Below are 22290 nucleotides of genomic sequence, written 5' to 3' on the forward strand. Positions count from 1 at the left end.
TGTGTCAGTTCGTGCGGCTTGTTTACACGCTGCAGTACAATAGACTTGGCCAGCAAATCACAACGAGAACTTCAATGTAAACTAGAGCAAAACTTCACAACGTGAACATCAACATTCTACTGCTGATATGCGATAAACACGCCCATAGCAACCGGTGTACCAAAACAAACGAAAAGGCATTGAACTCAGCTGTATATCTGTACTCGACAAACTTGTATACATGTTATAAGGCATTTTTATTGAAGTTCGTTTGTACTGCCACCTCTTAAAACATTTACTATTTCTCCTGAAACACTCTGTATTCTCCAGATTCGTAACTAAATCTACAAAAAAAGTGTCCTATATAAGATAACGTACTCAACTTTTACGCAAAAATCAAGCTGCTTGTAATACACATAGAAATTGAAGCACCCAGAAGGCGAGAGGGAACGCAGAGAAACTTCACAGTTTGAGAGGCTATGTGGTGTTATTTCAGTGATTACAAAACTGAATTAAATTTTCAAAGAACATGGCAGTATGATTCTACCAAGTAGAACGACGTTGCTCCCCTCCGCCTGTATGCATGCAGTGATTCGACTGGGAAAGGTGTCATAAACCCACTGAAGCCTCTTCTGAGGCAATGTAGTCCACATGTGATTCCTGAAATCTGGGTACTGGCACAGGGACGAAATTAACGTCCAGCCTGGTCTCACGCATGTTCTATTGGGAACACATATGGGGATCTTGCAGACAACCACCTCCAAATAAAGCACGTAGCTCATGGAGTACTGTACCATATGTACTTTTCAAAAATGGCAACACGATACTGTAGCGTAAGAGGTAACATATGACGACAGAGGATGTTCGCGACATATTGATGTGTCGTGAGGAGTCATACCCGATGGCTCCCCACGCCATCACGGGAAGAGTAACACTGCTGTTCCTCTCCATTCATTGGAAGAGTGGACTGCAATCTAGGTCATCGCCATACTCGCCGGCGATGATCATCCGAAGTAGTGGAGAAACAAGATTCATTCCTGAACACAATCGACGCCATTCAACAGCAGCTCATGCTTCTCGGTCTGGGAATCATTTCAAACAGAGCCATTTATCTTGTAGTGTTAACGGTATCCCAGAATGAGACGATAATCTGCTGCTGCTGCTGCTAGCTTTCGAGTAATGGTGCCGAATGACACAGAATGTCGTCGGGACTCTATAACTTGTTCTCGAATGGCAGGCCCAAATGTGAAGGATTACTATGTGTTTGATATACATCGCAGTTATCCTCTCTTGTGGTGGTAAGATGCGGTCGAATAGGGCCCTGGTGACAAGCTTGCTAGTCCTCTCATTTCCACGTAGCCCAACAGTAGGCCACTGTCGTAGCTGAATGACCCACAGTTCTGGATATTGCACGATTCGAACTGTTGCACGTCTAAGACCAACAATGAAGCCCCTTTGGAACTGTCAGAGGCTGACAAGGCTCTCTCACTCGAATGTGCAGCATCCCGGTGTCCTTCACAGTGCCCACAAAGGACAAAACCCTGTTCACGCTCGTTACATGTCCTACCAGGCCTGCGAACAACACCAAATACGAACAACATCAATTAAGTCTGGTAGTTCAGAGAATTCAACCTCTGATCATTTACATATCCGTTGATGCTGAGTTTGTCTTCCGCCAGTTATCAATATACGATTCGAAGTTAAGTTTAGTTTTCAGGAATGAAACCTATTGTTCCCAACACATTGTGACAGGCAGTGCCACCTTTTATTGACACTTAGATAATATGTGTTGTGCAGGGTAGCTTTCATGACTTATTTCCACCAAATCTGTGGTAGGAGATCAATGCATTAACTCACACTAGTTACTTTTCATAAACGTATTATGCTAATAAAAAAAACTATTTCAGTGGAACATAAAGGTCAGAATGAAAAGACTGGCACCTAGTGTCTCACACGGGTTGTTATTACATCAAGAAGAATTAATTAAATTACTGACATGCGAATGCTGATAACTTTTGATATTGGGTGCCTAGACCAAGGATAAGTCCGGATTGCCAAGATCAAATCCTATCTTTTGATATGCGCCGACCGGAGTGGCCGAGCGGTTCTAGGCGCTACAGCCTGGAAACGCGCGACCGCTACGGTCGCAGGTTCGAATCCTGCCTCGGGCATGGATATGTGTGATTTCCTTAGGTTAGTTAGGTTTAAGTAGTTCTAAGATCTAGGGGACTGATGACCTCAGAAGTTAAGTCCCATAGTGCTCAGAGCCATTTGAACCATTTGATAGGCTTGGCGATGGCATTCTACTTCAATTTTATTTTGGTAATATTATGGTTCATTTACGTTCCATGTACTACCAATCTTATTTGAATCTGGTACTGTTAGATAAGAAGTGAGTAAATAGAATCGGTATGATTAGTCGTTTAGAAAATGTGGTGATACACCGGTCTTTGAACACCAGGGCTTCTTGCGTTCTTAGGTTCTTCGCAGAGATGGATTGCCCCTTCGTTCTTCGTCATTCATTTTAACGTGCGACATAAAGTTACGCAGGAAGCCTCCGATCAATATATCATGAATACTGAATATGTGTTTTGCATCGCTGTTTGGCGTCTAATGCCAACAGCCCACTTGTTTTAACAACATGCCAATGAGATGACTTGTGTGATCGCACTGTGAGCGTCAGCACTACATAACCACGTCATGTCATCTGATGATGGTGCGTTGTTGTTGTACACTTTCAAGAACTCCACAGGGATTGCTGCAGCGTTGTCTCCGTTCAAAAGCAGAAAACGAATTACCGCACAATACTTCAGTTTACTAACTAGCTACGCCATTTTGTTTTGGCTGCAACGACACTAAGGCTGGCATTTTAATGTGTAGCTGAACTGCTGAGATGCACTCACAAATAAAAGAAGCATTAATTACTTAACTTTTGTTTTTCAAGGTGATAAATGTAATCGTAGGCAAATACAGTCACCACACTCGCTACTGCAAAATTTGTTGCCGGTTAAATTGTGGAACGACACTAGCGCTCCAAGTGGTGCGAAAGCGTAGTCATATGTGTCGTAAGGGGAATGTTTGTTTTTATTATTTTTCTGCCTGATTTGCGAAATATTTTTGCCTCTAACAGTTTGTGTCATATCAGAAGACATGAATGATTGTGAAATAAATCTAAATACAGCCGAATATCACTGATTAGTCACGTAAGCTACAGTTTACTCGTGAAGAAATACTTTCGAATATGTGTATAACTGCAACTTACTCCGCTGAAAACAGCCCCAGTGCCCTCTCCTCCTTGATGACCGTCCCTTTCCTGACAACCTCAGTAGGGCCAACCACTTTTCCTCTCACTTCTCTGATGTTCTTCCCATACCAGAGATCCCCAATTTGATTATTCCCTCTTCCCTGACGTCATGGACCGTGCGAATACCTCTGTTACTCCTCTTGCTCCTAGCTTCCAGTGCTTGGGCCACACACCACCATCTGCACTTAACACTCCCATCACTACACAGGACATTAGCCTCACACTCCGCACTAAATGCAACACTGCTCCTGGCCACGACCGTATTACCTACCGCCACCTCAAACACTGCCCTCCCTCCTTCCTTTCAGTCCTGATTAGATTAGATTAGTTTTTCGTTCCATAGATCCGTGTTGAGGAGATCCTCGTGGATGTGGACCGTGTCCTTTTTTTTAAGCTGAAATAAAAATACTAATAGCATGAATATATACAATACATCATTTGTTTCTATTAAAAAATTCGTCAATGGAGTAGAAGGAGTTGGCCACTAGTAAGTCTTTCGGGGTCCTTTTAAACTGATCTTTAATTGTAACTAAATTTTTTATGTTTGCTGGCAAATTATTGAAGATGAGTGTTCCTGAGTAGTGGACCCCTTTTTGAACTAAAGTAAGTGCTTTTAAGTCCTTGTGCAGGTCATTTTTGTTCCTGGTATTGTATGTACGAACTGAGCTGTTTGTTGGAAAAAGAGATATATTATTTAGGACAAATTTCATTAAGGAGTAAATATACTGAGAGGCTGTAGTTAGTATACCCAGTTCTTTGAAGAGGTTTCTACAAGACGTCCGTGAATTTACTCCACAAATAATACGTATTACACGTTTTTGGACTCTGAAAACTTATGTTTGACTTGAAGAGTTACCCCAAAATATTATACCATAGGACATTATGGAATGAAAGTAGGCAAATTATGCAAGCTTTTTCACTTTTATGTCGCCTGTGTCTGCTAACACTCGAATTGCAAATACAGATTTGTTAAGGCGTTTCTGCAGTTGTGTGGTGTGCTCATCCCAACTGAATTTATTATCTAGTTGTAATCCCATGAATTTAAGACTGTCAACCTCTTCTATCTGCTCTTCTTCGTACTTTATGCATATGCTGGGTGGAAACCTCTTACAGGTTATGAATTGCATGTAGTGAGTCTTTTCAAAGTTTAATGTCAGTGAGTTGGCTTTAAACCATTTATTAATATCCATGAAAATATGATTAGCAGATCTTTCTAGAACTACACTCGACATACTATTTATTGCAATACTTGTGTCATCTGCAAACAAAACGAACTCTGTTTCTGGCAGTGTAACTGATGAGAGATCATTAATGTACACAAGAGAAAGCAATTGCCTTAAGATGGATCCTTGTGGGACACCACATGTAATTTCTTCCCATTCTGATGATGACTGATGACTTAATTCACTAGTCCCTTGCACTGACACCCTTTGTTTCCTGTTAGCGAGGTATGACTTGAACCATTTTGCAGCACTGCCCATGACACCATAGAATTCTAACTTGTTATTTAATGAATTAAGTACGTTTTCACTGTAGGTGTAAATAGCCTTTTCGTTATCAGAACCCTACAGAAATCCAAACTGTATTCTTGATAATATGTTATTTGTGGTCAGATGGTTGAGAAGCTGCCTGTACATTACTTTTTCTAAAATTTTTGAGAATGCTGGCAAAAGTGAAATTGGTGTGTAGTTTGATGGCGTCTCTTTATCCCCTTTCTTGAATAGAGGCTTAACATCTGCATATTTCAGCCAGTCAGGAAATGTCCCAGTTATAATTGACTGGTTACACAAGTAACTTAGAATTGTAATAAACTCACAAGAACATGCCTTAATTAACTTTGTTGTTATTTCGTTGTAACCACTAGAATGCTTTGTTTTTAAAGATTTTATTATGGAAGTGATTTCTTTTGGTGAAGTGAGTGACATATTCATGTACCTGAAGCTATTTGTAAAGGCTAGTTTCAGATATTCAAGGGCATTATTTACTGATCCTGACAATCCCATTCTATCAGTAACGGATATAAATTACTTGTTAAATAGATTTTCCACACTATGCCCATCGGTTACTAATGTGTCATCTACCCTTAGTGCTATTTGCTCCTGTTCCTTTCTGGTTCTACCAGTCTCCTCTTTTACTATATCCCATACTGTTTTTATTTTGTTCCCTGACATTGCTATCTTCTTCTCATAGTGCATTTGTTTAGATGTCTGAATTACTTTTTTTTTAATATTTTACAGTATTCCTTGTATTTAGCTAAATCATCAGCATTGGAGCTTTTCTTGGTCGACAGATACATTTTCCTTTTTGTCTTACAGGAAATCTTTATTCCTTTGATCCATGGTTTTATTATAGACTTCTGTTTAATTTGAGTAACTTTTAGAGGAAAACAGTTTTCAAACATGGTACTGACATTGTTCATGAATGTGTTATATTTTTCATTCATGTCATGAGCACTATAAACATCTTTCCAGTTCATATCTTTGAGCAGTTTTCTAAAACACTCAATTTTTGGTTGATTGAATACTCTCCTGTACTCAGATTTAGCAGTCTTGATAATCTGCTTAGAATTTACATCTAAAACAAGGAGCTGCATGTCATGATCTGATAGTCCATTTATTACAGGTTTTATGATGTGATTTTGTTCCTTCGATTTGTCTATAAATATGTTATCAATGGCTGTCCTTGAGGATTTAATGATCCTAGTTGGAAAGTTTACAGTGTGAGTTAGATTGAAAGACAACATTATTAACTGCAGTAAATGTTTACTGGAAGATTGAATTAGAAAATCTGTATTAAAGTCACCAGCAATCAAAATTTCTTTGTTTCTTCCTGTTAAATAACCCAAAAGAGCTTCTAGATGATTTATGAATAGATTACAATTTCCTGCAGGTGCTCGGTAAGTAGTTACTATTATATAGGATCTGTTATGGAACTCTACTTCTGTTGCACATGCTTCTAGATGCTGCTCTAAACAGAATTTATTGATGTCAATGTTCTTGAATTTATGGCTGTTTTTAATAAATGTGGCAACTCCTCCTCCATCCATATCTACTCTGCAGAAGCAGGAAGCTAGCTTAAATCCTGAAATGTCTAAGATATCTATACCAGTGGTCACTTGATGTTCAGAGAGGCAGATTATGTAAATTTGGTTAGATGAATTCATTTCATCGATACAAATGAGTAGTTCATCAACTTTATTTCTGAGTCCCGGAATGTTCTGCTGTAATAAAGATAACTGATACTGCATACTAATGGGATTACAACTGCTTTGGTGAAGATGAACTGGCAGTTTCTGATTACGTTCTGTTAAACATTGTTTAAATGGAGGCTCTATGCTAAAATCTGACTCCTGTTCATCTGATTTCTCAAACTGAGTGTGTCTGCCAATCTCTCTTAAAACTCGTTTTCTATCCACTTTCCCTATCCTAAAAAAGGCATCCCTCTGACACCTGTGACCACTGGTATTTTACCACTTGTGACAGTGTCCCCCCTTAAGTTTTCTGCAATCAACCCAGACAGTTTTCCCTTCCCTTTCCTATTGAGATGAAGGCCATGCCTAGTGTAGCCCCACCTATCAATAGCATCCACAGGAATCAAACCAATATGGGACCCTATATCTGTTCTAAGCAGCCACTCCAACTCCAAGTTCACCCTCCCTACAGAAGCTACCACGTCATCCTTGCCACTGGCTACTACCCCGACCTGTGGAAAACCTCCCGTGTCCTGATGTTCTCCAAACCGAACAAGCCTCCATATGATGCCTCTTCCTATTGTCCTATCTGTGTCACATCGGTGTTCAGCAAGCTCTTGGAATCCATCCTTATCCGGCGCATCCATCCCCACCTCCACCAAAACCACCTCCTCCCCGACACCCAATATGGCTTTCGACCTTCCTTCTCTGCCGATGACCAACTCCTCCGCCTCACTCATCTCCTCTCCCTCCAGCTTAACTCCCGTTGCTCCGCCATTTTTGTCTCCCTCGACCTCAAAAAGGCCTATGACCGTGTCTGGCATCCTGGTCTCCTGTTTAAACTCCAAACCTACACCCTTCCTGTCAACTGCATCCGTCTGATGGTCTCCTTACTCTCCCACCGCCCCTTCTATGTTACCATCCATAATACCAATTCATTCACCTTCTACCCCTCTGCAGGTGTGCCCCATGGCTCTGTCTTCTCCCCTCTCCACTACCTCATGTACACAGCAGATGTGCCCAACCCCCCCTCTAGTAAACCTGTTGTAGTATGCCAATGACACTGCATTCCTCGCCCTCACTCCTACCCTCCAACGGTCCCAACGCCTTCTCCAGAATAACCTTAACCTTTTTGCCGCATGGTGTAACCAGTGGCTTCTGAAAATCAATCCTTCCAAGACCCAGGCAATCGTCGTAGGTCATACCACTCGCTCCTTCCGGCTCCTGCATTTCTCCCTTACCGTCTGTGCCCGTCCTGTCTGTCTCTCCCCCACCCTCTCCTACCTTGGCCTCACCATTCACCATCACCTCACCTGGATTCCTCATCTCCGCTCTGCCCAATCCAAAGCCTCCGACTCCTCAAACTCCTCTCTGGCTGGACATTGGGGTTGCACCCCTCTACCATCCTCCACATCTACAAATCCTTAATTCGTCCCATCCTCTGTTATGCCAGTCCCGCCTGGATATCTGCCCCCCCCCCCCCCAAATTCTATAAGTCCCTCCAGATCCTTGAGCATTATGCACTCCGCCTCGCATTCTGTATATGCCTCCTGTCCCCCATGCAGATCCTCTGTGACCTCATTCCTTTCCCCCATCTGCTCCTATTCCTCGAACATATCTGCATACTCTACACCTCCCGCTGCCTTGAACCCTCTCACCACCTGGTTGCTCCTCTCCCCTCCCGTCGCCGCTCCCTGCCACGCCTTCACTGTTGTGTCCCCCATACCCTCCATCTCTACAGCCTTCATCTCCTTTCCAAAGGTGGCTTCCATCAACTCCCCCTCCCAGATGATTTCCTCTCTCCCTCCATCTATCTCTCCTATCAACACTGATCCTCACCCCCCCTCCTTTCCTATGTCCTTCCCCTGGGCTTCCTCTTACCCCCCCTTCCATCCTGTTTTCTCCCCGCCTAACCTCTCCCTAACTCCCTCCCCCCCTGAGGTGTATTTCCATTCTCCTTCTCTGCCTTCCCTACTCCCTGTCGCGTCTGCCCAGCACCCCCACCCCTTTTATGGGTCCCCATCCTCCATTGAATCCTTTCCCCCCTCCCCCCCTTCGCTTTTCCACTCCTTTCCCCCTTTTTATTTTCCCATCATTTGTCCAGTTCCCCCCCCCCCCCCCCCCCCGCCTGTACTCGGCTGTGGTATGTCGTATTTGCCAACTTTTTAGTGCCGTGTTCCAGTGAATGTTCAGTGTTGTTCGTCATTCCAAAGTGTAGCGAACAGAAACCATGCTGTCACTAGGTGTGAATTTTATGTCTTTTGCGAACAGAAACCAGACTGTCGCCGTGTTTTTAATTGTCTGTCTATTATTTTACCTGTCTGCTTCGTACGTATTTTATTAGCATCACCATGCCTTTGTTCTGTGTTTTAAGTTTCACGATTTTTTCGCCATGTTACTATTTAAGTCTCCGATTTTATCGCCTGTTTTTATTATTTATTCTCTTCATCTTTTTAAAACAAATTCTGTAGGCTGAAGAGCGGCATACTACGCTGCTGCCAGCCCGCCCCCTTCGCGGGGAATCGAAATTCAATAAAGAAAAAAAAAACTGAATACAAGAGAATATAAACATATATTTGTTGCATAACAAACATGTATTTCTGTTGTTGTCTCTTCTTACTATGATAGACACGTCTCTCGACACATAGCAATTTTGTGTGGTGTCTAACTATCCGCACATTGTTAACTTCACTCAACTTTCTAACACACGAATATTTCTGTAAATGAAATTACTTTTACACCAAAAGCGAATGTGTTGAAGATTAATGCCGTCTGTGGCTCAGAAGTGGTAACAATTGTGGATTGCACTGATTCACTGCTCCTCGGTTCGTAGTGGAATATTTTGTATATTGTGAATGAAACACACACAACACTGATGTAATATTCTGCAATATTTATTATTTGTTATACGAATCAGTTTTCGGCTTTACGCTGTCATCAGGTACGAAGATGCTTGATGATGGCGTAACTGCCGAAAACCGGTTTGTGTAACAAATAATAAATATTGTAGAATATTACACCAGTGTTATGTGTGTTTAATTCATAATTGTGGAATTAGTTTCTTCCGTATTGGGGAAACAATTTTATTGTTTTTGGCGTTCTACTATTACGTCTGTGCGGTTTTCCCTTCAGCTACAGCTGTGGTGACTCATTTGGTACGTTAAATAATGTTGGTACTGCGTTCCACACAAGTTTCCTGCGTTCCACATTGGCTTATTTGAGTGGAAGTGTACACAAGAAAACTTCATTTTGTTGAGCAGATAAACGATGTCTTCTGATGTATGTTTACTAGTCATTTTTTGTTCTTAAAAGAAAACGACATACTTCAGTAAATATCTGTACGTTACAAGATAATCTTAATTAAGTATCCTGTAATGTACCGTTTCATACCTCTCTTAGAAAACCTGAAAAAAGACAAATTTTGTGTTTTCTTCTTATTGGTGCTGCAATTTATTGCACTTCATATGCTTCCGTTTGTAGAGACCATTCTACAGACCGATATAAACAATTAAGACTCGCATTCGCTTTGACGAGATCCCGCCGAACTCAACAGCGTAACTTGCTGACCGGTTGGCACGCTGCTATTGTAGTGGGTGCGACAGATAAGACTGTGCATCGCTACTGTTGTGTTAGACTGTCAGAAAAATCTGCGACTGTCACTCTGGGAAGCACGTCCAACACAGTACTGAGGCATTCGACACTGAGATGATCACGAACGTCTGAAAGAAAGGCTGGCGGAGCACCCTCCTGTCTTACTGTAATTGTAGGATAAGCCATCTGCACGAAACCAGGTACACGAAACAAATCACAGTTTTCTGTGCAAAGAAAAATGATCTATACATTTCTGAGGAGGACAGGAGACGTTAACTTGAATTGGGAACGTGTTCCACTATTGCCTTTCAGACACCGGTGGGTACAGCAGACTTTGTTTGGATTCGATGTGTTTTCGGGATACTTCAGTGTCTTCAGATAAATTGAATATCCTGTATGTTGCAATGAGAGAAATGGGCGTGTAAATACAGAACTCAAATTTTTGCCTTATGAAGCAACATTCGAATGCTGTGCGCTACTTCGTTTCTGAAGAGATAATTTGGACGTAATCACAGCCAAGAAACAGAAACCGAACTGTACTTTCACCCGATTGTATACAGGGCGTTCCTTTTAACTTACAGACAACGAAATATCTCGAAAACGACACATCGTACGAAAAAAATGTTCCATGTGAAAAGTTAATATTAGTCCACGAGACTCAAAGGGGCATAGACACGGGTTCCCAGGTAGATGCCGTGTTTCTTGACTTCCGCAAGGCGTTCGACTACAGTTCCCCACAGTCGTTTAATGAACGAAGTAAGAGCATATGGACTATCAGACCAATTGTGTGATTGGATTGAAGAGTTCCTAGATAACAGAACGCAGCATGTCATTCTCAATAGAGAGAAGTCTTCCGGAGTAAGAGTGATTTCAGGTGTGCCGCAGGGGAGTGTCGTAGGACCGTTGCTATTCACAATATACATAAATGACCTTGTGAATAACATCGGAAGTTCACTGAGGCTTTTTGCGGATGATGCTGTAGTATATCGAGAGGTTATAACAATTGAAAATTGTACTGAAATGCAGGAGGATCTGCAGCGAATTGGCGCATGGTGCAGGGAATGGCAATTGAATCTCAATGTAGACCAGTGTAATGTGCTACGAATACATAGAAAGAAAGATACTTTATCATTTAGCTACAATATAGCAGGTCAGCAACTGGAAGCAGCTAATTCCATAAATTATCTGGGAGTAGGCATTAGGAGTGATTTAAAATGGAATGATCATATAAAGTTGATCGTCGGTATAGCAGATGCCAGACTGAGATTCATTGGAAGAATCCTAAGGAAATGCAATCCTAAAACAAAGGAATTAGGTTACAGTACACTTGTTCGCCCACTGCTTGAAAATTGGTCACCAGTGTGGGATCCGTACCAGATAGGGTTGATAGAAGAGATAGAGAAGATCCAACGGAGAGCAGCGCGCTTCGTTTCAGGATCATTTAGTAATCGCGAAAGCGTTACGGAGATGATAGATAAACTTCAGTGGAAGACTGTGCAGGAGAGATGCTCACTAGCTCGGTACAGGCTTTTGTTGAAGTTTCGAGAACATACCTTCACCGAGGAGTCAAGCAGTGTATTGCTCCCTCCTACGTATATCTCGCGAAGAGACCGTGAGGATAAAATCAGAGAGATTAGAGCCCACACAGAGGCATACAGACAATTTTCTTTCCACGAACAATACGAGACTCGAATAGAAGGGAAAACCGATAGAGGTACTCAAAGTACACTCCGCCACACACCGTCACGTGGCTTGCGGAGTATGGATGTAGATGTAGAGGCAAATCTGTCTATGCTATAACGGTTCACAGCCCAACCAACCCTCCCCGTACGTGGCCGGAGTCACTTTTGTATTTTCGAATCGAAACCCCTTGTTTTAAATGCATATTCAGATTCTACGCCAAAAAATACATACGGTTTACTCTTACCATTGTTTCCCATTCGTGGTAGATGGCGATAAATATCAAGTGTGCCTGTTTTCGCAATAAAGAAGCAATGCATTTGACTCTGTATTTAATTTTAGATTTAAATGTTAACCTTTGTGTTCTAACGGTTGATATTCATATTAGAAATTTATTTTAGTTTTGCAAATTTGATGGTACAGTACAAAATTATTTGCTGTTGCAATGTATGGTTAGAAACTACGTTTAGCATGATCCAGGAACAACGACGTGCATGGGACGCACAGTTTCGTGTGTCACTAGTTTTCTGTTTCCATCGAGTTGCTTGATGTAGTTGCCTCTCACCTTTGGGATGTTTGATTTCAGTGAGTCCCCTTGGTTCTCGCCATAATTGTAACTCCCAATTAATGCTCAGACTGACAACCTTCCATTTCAACACGTTTCTTAATGCGTACGCTCAATGCATGTACACAGCTTGAAAGCATTGTGAATTACAATTAAGGTGAAAGGCGAGGGAACTCACCGTAATCAAGCGCCCAAATTGTGAGAGGCAAGGGGACATCAGGCGCCCCGATGGGAACAGAAAACTATTAAAGCCATGTCGTTATTTTCGAATCACGCTACACGTAGTTTCTAACCAGACATTGCGGCGAATCACAATATTGTACTTTATAATCAAATTTGCAACACTAAAGTAAATTTCGAACACAAATATCAATCATTAGAAAACAAAGGTTCACTTTCACATCGTAAAAGGAATGTAGAATCAGATGCGTCGGTTCGTAATTGCAGAAACAGGCAGACTTGATATTTGTCGCCATCTATCACGGATGGTAACAATGTGTCAAGTAAACCGCATGTATTTTTTGGCGAAACGAAAAAACATTTGAAAATAGAACGTAGGCCCCGCCCATGCAGGAAGAGTGGTTAGGAGGGGCCAGTTGTTTCGCCCACAGATGTCCCCTTTATTAATGTTAACTTTTCACGTAAAGCATTTTTTTCGAACGATGCGTCGTTTTCGAGATATTCAGTTGTCTCAAGTTAAAATAAACACTCTGCATATTACACTCTGGTCAGTGATTACATCAGAAATATTAAAGAAAGAGAAAACAAATGTTCTCTGGGTATTTTATCAGCTAGTTTAACTGAAACTTCACAAGATTCGATGAAAATATTACTTGATGACTTGCACTCGAGTGTTACACCATCCGTCACCCAGCCCTAGTAAGGCACAGAAACTGAAATCATACTTGCTTGACAATTCTCTGTAGAAGAATTTCCAAACGTGTGTGTATGTGTGTTTGTGTGCATGTGTGTGTGTGTGTGTGTGTGAGAGAGAGAGAGAGAGAGAGAGAGAGAGAGAGAGAGAGACAGACAGACAGAGATTACACGTAGAGTTAATTATGGAATACCGTAAATAAAATAGTCGTGGTGCCTTAATATTGGTGTAAAAAATATTTACGTAAATGGCCATCATAATTACTACATAGTTTTACTGTGAAATTATTTTAAATTTACAAGCCGAGAGGCTTGTTCGAAACCATAGCGAGAAATCGCAGTTATATCAATATCGATCGAACATACAAATAACTAACTATCGCACCATTCTTGGTAAGAACAGTGAGCAAAGAAACAAGAATTAAGAATTATCGGAAATATGTCGCACAAGCTACGTGAGCAAAAATGTGGCACTGAGCGTTTTGCAGGTTTCTGTCTGTAGGACTTACTTTCTCAATGTCGTTTGCGTTAAACAGGATCACAGATATCGGCCGCCCAGGAATGCCGTCTAGTTTCACCAAATCCCCGTAACGCTTCCACAGGAAGTCGTTTAATTCATTCAAGTCTTGATTCGACATCTCTCCTGTGAACAAATCAGTAAGGCTAGTCAAGAAGTGTTCTAATAAAATTATGGTATACAGTGTGTTCAGAGCAACCAGACTTTCTACTTGTAGTTAAAATATGGATTCAGAGTTACGTGAAGTGAGTACAGTTAACATAATTTCCACCACCTTCTCATACACAACATATTTTCAGGGGGAAAGTAGTAAATGTGAAATTCATGGCGCGTACAACTTGTCAACAATGACATCCAGTATTAACATCAATTTCTGACACCATACTCCTGCTTACAGGGATGGCTTTACCCTTCGCAATAATTCAAATCAGTCCTGATTTCAAAGTTTGATGGCATCTTAATTTATCTCTTAAGACTTCCATACGGCTCCGACTTATCACTATCTTCATTAATAGAATTTATGGTCATAACAGCTTCATCTATGATAGTACACCATGTGTGGGTCATATACTTCCTAAACAAATGTGACACTTAAAAATTTCATCTTATCGGAGCGTTGGTAAGGCCTCCACTAACAAAGCACTATCGATAACTATCACACATCGGACATCCAGATGCCTACCAAAGGAGGTATTTGAGAGTATGAGAGTTTACACAGTTTAGCTGTGGGTAGGCTTTAAGGATTTCCAAAGGCGCACAAAGAATGCGGCTGTCTGCGAACTACTGCCAAAAATACTGAGAAAACAATTACCACTTGGCTCTACAACTTCGGTTACTGCTGAAGCCCATTGTAGACATTTGTCAACATCATATCTATAATTACACATATTATTTCCATATTAAAGTTACTCGAGCTGAGAAGTCCGAAAGAGTACGTTAGTTTCGAAGTTGCATCTCTTTCTACGGTGACTTCGTTACAGCTCGGCGAGAGCAAATTTAGAGCCAACCGAACTACAACGTTGATCTAACTGTTCAACACCTGTCAGGTGTACGCGTTAAAAGATTTATAAAAAAGTAAGACCTTTCCCTTCTTTGCTTAGGACTGGTTTCCATCTGCCCATATTCATACAGTTGGTTCCCTTTCCTCGAAACGTCTCTTTAATTTTCCTGTAGGCAGCATCTATCTTACCCCTAGTGATATATGTATATGCCTCTATGCCCTTACATTTATCCTTTAGCCATCCTTGCTTAGCCATTTTACACTTCCCATCGATTTCATTTTTTAGATGTTTGTATCCTTTTTCGGCTGCTTCATTAATGCATTTTTATATTTTCTGCTTTCATCAATTAAATTCAGTATCTCTTCTGTTACCCAAGGATTTCTACTAACCCTCGTCTTTTTACCTACTTGATCCTCTGCTGCCTTCACTGTTTCATCTCTCAAAGCTACTTATTCTTCTTCCACTGTATCTCTTCCCCTTCTACATGGCAATCGTTCCGAAATGCTCTCTCTGAAACTGTCTAGAACCTCTGGTTCTTTCAGTTTATCCAGATCTCATCTCCTTAAATTCCTGCATTTTTGCAGTTTCTTCAGTTTTAATCTACAGTTTATAAATAATAAATTATGGTCAGAGTCCACATTCGCTCCTGGAAATGTTTTACAATTTAAAACCTGGTTCCTAAATATCTGCCTATCCATTGTATAATTTATCTAAAACCTTCCAGTGTCTCCAGGCCTCTTCCAAGTAACACCCTTCTTTCACGAGTATTAAACTAAGTGTTAGCTATGATTAGGTTATTCTCTGCACAAAATTCTACCAGGCGGCTTCCTCTTTCATTCCTTACCCCCAGTCCATATTCACCTACTACTTTTCCTTCTCTTCCTTTTCCTACTACAGAATTCCAGTCCCCCATGACTATTAAATTGTCGTCTCCCTTAACTATCTGAATAATTTCTTTTATCGCATCTTCATCATCCGTGGAGTTAGTTGGCATATAAACTTGTACTACTGTGGTGGGCTTCGTGTCTATCTTGGCTACAATGATGTGTTCAGTATGCTCTTCGTAGTTGCTTATCCGCGCTCCTGTTTTTTTTTTTTATTTATTCATTATAAAACCTACTCCAGCATTACCCCCATTTAATTTTGTGTTTATAACCACTAACCAGAAGTCTTTTTCCTCCTGTCACCGAACTTCACTAATTGCCACTACATCTAACTTTAACCTGTCCATTTCCCTTTTTAAATTTTCTAACCTACGTGCCCGATTAAGGGATCCGACATTCCACGCTCCGATCCGTAGAACGCCAGAAGATAAGCGACAAGTATCACTACACAATTCGTTTATGGTTTTCATACAGTTCTTTACCTCTTTCATTCTGAATTATCTATACTCTAACGTGATATGATACTACCTGCACTGTAGTTACTCCAAACGCCAGTAAAATAAAATTTATTAATTATTTCTAAAATATGTCATTAAAATCCTTCTCGGTCTACTCATCTTAGTCAGTTAAAATACGTAAAATGCTAAAATAATAAAATAAACCGTCATCTCAGACATGTTGCAACGTCCATCTTCAGGGCAAAGTATCTTAGTTGGGCAGGAAATCCTGTCATCACGACACGCAAGAAGTACTTCTTTCTATCACCCTCAAGACTTTCCCCCAAAAATTAACGTTTATGACCAGTTTTCCATCCGACAAACTGTAAACGCAATATGAATCTCCCTGGCAGGTTAAAACTGTGTGCCGGAGCGAGCTCGAGTCTCGGTCCAGTTTTAATCTGTCACGAAGTTTCATAACAGCGCACACTCTCCTGCAGAGTGAAAATTTCGTTCTGTAAATGCAATGCTCACATTTTCTCTCAGTTATGCTCCTCTGTGTTTCCCTTACTCTCTGAGTCACAATTTCTTTTCCCTTACTTTCAGTAATTATGTGTTGCCACGTTCGTCTTTCTTTCCTGTCAACAGCTGATAGCGCCCATAACTGAATTCTACCTTCCTGTAGCTCGTATTTTGTATTTGATGTTAGACGTAACTTATAACATGCTTATCATAATGCGTCTAATCTAAAATATATTGGATGCCTTGTTAGCTGTAAGATACACGTCACATATAAATTTCAACCCCCTGTGTTACGTCTTTTATTAAAAAATTGTTCAAATGGCTCTAAGCACAATGGGACTCAACTTCTGAGGTCATCAGTCCCCTAGAACTTAGAACTACTCCAAACTAACTAACCTAAGGACATCACACACATCAATGCCCGAGGCAGGATTCGAACCTGCGACCGTAGCGGTCCGTGGTTCCAGACTGTAGCGCCTAGAACCGCTCGGCCATCCCGGCACGCCGTCTTTTATTGCACGACATTAACACAGCGCAAGACTTATAACAAAACGGTGGCGAATATAAAATTTGCTGCTTTTGTTTGAAGGCTAGCTACATGGAAAAAATTCGAAAGAACTTTAAAAGGCGATTCAACTAACACACAGAATTAAAAATAAGGGAACATAGGAAGTAAATTCACCTTCGCAGCCCACCTCGGTTAAGATAGTCTCGTAGTGTACAGTGTCGAATACAGCCTCACAAATCTTCATACAGTGCAGAAGGGATACTTAATGGATGTACATGACAATTTACGGCAACCAGAAAAAATGTACCTACATCTACGCCTACATAAGATACATACTCCGCAAGCTACCGTACGGTGTGTGAAGGAGGGTACACTTTACCATTACTAGATTACTAGTCACTTCCTCTCCTGTTCTTTTGCCGGCCGCTGTGGCCGAGCGGTTCTAGGCGCTTCAGTCCGGAACCGCGCTGCTGCTGCGGGTCGCAGGTTCGTATCCCGCCTCGGGCATGGTTGTGTGTGATGTCCTTAAGTTAGTTAGGTTTAAGTAGTTCTATGTCTAGGGGAGTGATGACCTCAGATGTTAAGTCCCATAGTGTTTAGAGCCATTTGAACCATTTTTTTCTCCTGTTCTTTTCCGCTGGCAAATAAAATGACGGAAAAACGACTGTCTGTATGGCTCCGTATGAGGCCAAATTTCTCATATTTTATTACGCGAACTGTATGTTAGCGGCAGTAGAATTGTTCTGCAGTATGCTTCAAATGCCACTTCTCTAAATTTTCTCAATAGTGAACGTTATCCTACGGGGATTCCCAACTGGTGTTGTTCGAATTTACCGGTGATAACTCTAGCAGTCCGCTTTTGAATTGCTTCGATGTCTTTCTTTAATGCGACCTAGTACGGTTCCCAAACACTCGAGCAGTACTCAAGAATAGGCTGCACTAGCGTCTTATATGCACTCTCCTTTACCAATGAACCACACTTTTCGAAAGTTCTCCCAGTAAATCGGAGTCAACCATTTCGCCCTCCCTAACACAGTTCTCACATGCTCGTTCCATTCCATATCGCTTTGCAGATTTACGCCCAGATATTTAAACGAAGCGACTGTGTTAAGCAGGACGCTACTAAGCCGTATCCGATTATTACGATTTTGTGTTTCCTACTCATGTGCATTAATTACATTTTCTATATTTAGACAAGCTGCCATTCATCACACCAACTATAAATTTCGTCTAAGTCTTCTTGTCAATTCCTTAGTCACTCAACTTCGATACATTCTAGTACAGCGCAGTATCATCAACAAACAGCCGCAGGTTGCTGCCCACCATGTCCACCAGATCATTTATCTATATAGAAAATAACAGCAGTCCTATCACACTTTCCTGGGGCACTCCTGACGATATCCCTGTCTTTGACCAACATTTCCGGTCGGGGGCATCATTCTGGGTTCTGGATACACGGAAAAGCCGCTGAGCGAGAAATACACTCTAAAAAACACCAGTTTCTGGAGGTCTGCCACCACTTCATCAACAACTTCCTTCAGAGTTATTCCGCAGACGTGTAACTGTATCTACGAGCTTTAGCCGACCAAAGTATTATCGCTCCTATGTCTACGGGCACTTCGGTCGGCTGCTCATAAACTTCCATCCTCATATTCCACGAAGACAGGCCTAACCACTTGACAGTAGATGTCTTGAAACCACTTACAGCGCGATGCGTTTTTCTTACTCACTGTACTTGTTCATTGTAACGTCAGCGCATGTTTTGTATAAAGCCCACAGGAGGCCAACAGCAATAATATACTGGTCTGGTACAATAGCAGTAGAGATTTGTGCACATGCTTTTGTAAGCAATCCATGATGCGTCCAAGCTATGTCAACCACCTCTGCAGGTCCACGGGTCTTAACACTTGCACTATAGATGACGTAATTTTATACTCAACTTCTACACCCTCTCCACTGCAACCTGTTTTACACCGTTATTGTCAGCAGATGTGGAAATGTGGCTAGCGTCGTTAATTCTATATAACGGGGTCCCAGGTTCGATTCCTGACTGGATCAGGGACTTTCTCCGCTCGTGATTGGGTTTTTGTATTGTCCTGAACATCATTTCGTCATCATGGATCCGCAAGTCGCCGAACTGATGCCAAATAAACGGACTTGCGCCAGGCGGTCTAACACCCCAGAAGTGAATTCCGGGCCAAAAAGATACGAGTACGCACATTTCCTTTCTATAGTTTTATTACACTAAATCACGTTTAGCCTTTTGTTTATAGAACAATCTATTTGAAAATTAGAACATGTCCTAATACAACTCCTGGTAAAGCTAAAACATGCGAATACTTTTACTGTGTCGAATGGTACAGTTTTTATAATCTTTTTATAATATTTTTTCTGACGATGTCACTGGATGCATAACAACTAAAATCCACCTGATTTAACTTTTTTATCAATTAATGTTGTTTCTGGACAGCGCTATGTAAGTCATATGTTCTTTCTGCACTTAGTCTGTACAGTTTCGTTTCTCACCTGTTACCTACCTTCTTTAACGAGTTCGATGCTGACCGAATGTTAAGCACTAATCTTTCTTCCTTTCTTCCGATTACGTAAATATACTGACGGAAAAAAATGCAACACCATAAAATACAGGGTGATTCAAAAAGAATACCACAACTTTAAAAATGTGTATTTAATGAAAGAAACATAATATAACCTTCTGTTGTACATCATTACAAAGAGTATTTAAAAAGGTTTTTTTTCGCTCAAAAACAAGTTCAGAGAAGTTCAATATGGCCCCCTCCAGACACTCGAGCAATGTCAACCCGATACTCCAACTCGTTCCACACTCTCTGTAGCATATCAGGCGTAACAGTTTGGATAGCTGCTGTTATTTCTTGTTTCAAATCATCAATGGTGGCTGGGAGAGGTGGCCGAAACACCATATCCTTAACATACCTCCATAAGGAAAAATCTGTTTCCATTTGAGCAAGGATAAAATCACAGAAATCGATTCTTTTAATCTTATCAGCTGCAGACAGTGCTTGAACCAATTTCAGACGATAAGGTTTCATAACTAACCTTTTTCGTAGGACTCTCCATACAGTTGATTGTGGAATTTGCAGCTCTCTGCTAGCTCTGGGAGTCGATTTTCCTGGGCTGCGAACAAATGCTTGCTGGATGCGTGCTACATTTTCATCACTCGTTCTCGGCCGTCCAGAACTTTTCCCTTTGCACAAACACCCATTCTCTGTAAACTGTTTATACCAACGTTTAATACACCACCTATCAGGAGGTTTAACACCATACTTCGTTCGAAATGCACGCTGAACAACTGTCGTCGATTCACTTCTGCCGTACTCAATAACACAAAAAGCTTTCTGTTGAGCGGTCGCCATCTTAGCATCAACTGACGCTGACGCCTAGTCAACAGCGCCTCAAGCGAACAAATGTACAACTAAATGAAACTTTATAGCTCCCTTAATTCGCCGACAGATAGTGCTTAGCTCTGCCTTTTGTCGTTGCAGAGTTTTAAATTCCTAAATTTGTGGTATTCTTTTTGAATCACCCTGTATTTAATATAGGGTAATGGAATGTTGGGAAATATATTTGTATACGTAGCGTATTTAAGTGGTTAACACTGCAGATCACAGGTTAATGTAAGCGCGATATATGCAAATGCAAATGTGAAATGCTGGTACATTAATAATAGGTGTAACAGCCAGAATGTTCCATGTAAGCATGCAGACGTGCATGCACTGTGTTGCACAGGTGGGAGATGGCAGTTTTCTGGATGGAGTTCCATGCTTGTTGCATTTGGTCGGTCAATAGAGGGACCGTTAATGTTGGTTGGGGTGACGCTGAACTTGCCTTTCGATGGTGTCCCCTACGTTCTCGATTGGTAAGAAGGCAACTTGTCCACAAGGCAACTTGTCGACTCTCTGTCGAGCATGTCGGTTTAGAAAAAAGGCATGTGGACGAGCGTTATTGTGATGGAAAACACGCATTGCAATGTTGTTGATGAATGGCAGCACAACAGGCCGAATCACTAGACTGGCGTACAGTCAGTGTGCTTGGGATAAACCCTAGAGTCCTCCCGCTGTCACATGAAATTGCGGCCCAGACCACGCCAGGTGTAGGTGCAGTATGTCTAGGATGCAGACAGTTTGCTTGCAGGTCTCCTTCTAACCAACACACGGCCATCACTGCCACAGAGGCAGAATCAGCTTTCATCAGTAAACACGACAGACGTCTACCCTGCTCTCACTCGACACCACTGAAGTCACAAATGGCGGTGGTGCTTGATCAGTGGAATGCACGTATAAAATAAATAAAATAAAATAAATATAAATATTAATTATTGTATAATAGTGATTGGATGTAATTAATATTTGCTTATCTGGAACGTGGACGTTTAATTATTCGGTATCAGACGCTTGACAATGGCTTTTTCGTAAATGTAATGTTATTCGTAGTTGACCGTGAAATAAGACTCAAATAATCGGACTTCGTATTTAAATCGTTTCCAAAGACTGCTGCGTTAGGTGCGGACTCAAATCTAAATCTCAATATTAGAATAATTTGCCAGCCATGTCAATACGTCGTACAGAGGTGACTGTCTACTAAACATAAAAAAGTTTACACAGTTAGTTAAATCAGATACATTCAACGAATAAGCCTACAGTTAAATAATTCTACTTACTGTCATAAATATAAATTCTTTACAGAATCGAGTGCCTAGTAAGATTGCAACTCGCAGTGTTCTTATATAACATCAAATATGGCGGTGTGCCAGTCAATAAAATATACGTGCTTCCCGGACTAGTTGTTGTACAAGACCTCTCTTCTTAATCAAACATAAGTGTGTTCTAATTGTGTTTTGTTTTATCAGCGACATAGCGCTGCAGTTCTGTGCCATAGGCTTTATTTATTTGTCAGAGATTAATTATTTAATTAAGATTTCGCGTTTCCGAGGAAACTCACGCACGGCATGCAAATGTGCCTTTATACACGCTACAGGGCATCTGGCTCGAACCTCTTCTTGAAGCAACAGATTTGTAACAATTCATTGTGTCGCTTTGGTGACAACTGCTGCTCTAATTTCTGCTGCATATGTAGTACGGTGAGCCAGAGCCATACGCCGAACACGATGTTCTTCCCTGTTGTTAGTGGCACGTGACCGTATTGAGCCCGGACTTCTTGCAATCGTACATTCCCGTGACCACCACTGCCAGCAGTCATGTAC

At 41.3% G+C, this 22290-nt stretch overlaps 1 protein-coding gene across 2 annotated transcripts in view; it reads right to left on the reverse strand.

Moving 5' to 3' along the window:
- Positions 1-22290, reverse strand: part of LOC126259216 (probable cytochrome P450 301a1, mitochondrial) — a 166660-nt gene that overhangs the window by 79857 nt on the left and 64513 nt on the right. For both annotated transcript variants that reach the window (XM_049955816.1, XM_049955815.1), the window contains exon 3: positions 13692-13825. In XM_049955816.1, the coding sequence (XP_049811773.1) occupies positions 13692-13825 (134 nt within the window). The remainder of the gene's footprint in view (positions 1-13691; positions 13826-22290) is intronic.

Source organism: Schistocerca nitens, chromosome 5 (genome assembly GCF_023898315.1).
Source record: "Schistocerca nitens isolate TAMUIC-IGC-003100 chromosome 5, iqSchNite1.1, whole genome shotgun sequence".
Taxonomy (NCBI): domain Eukaryota; kingdom Metazoa; phylum Arthropoda; class Insecta; order Orthoptera; family Acrididae; genus Schistocerca; species Schistocerca nitens.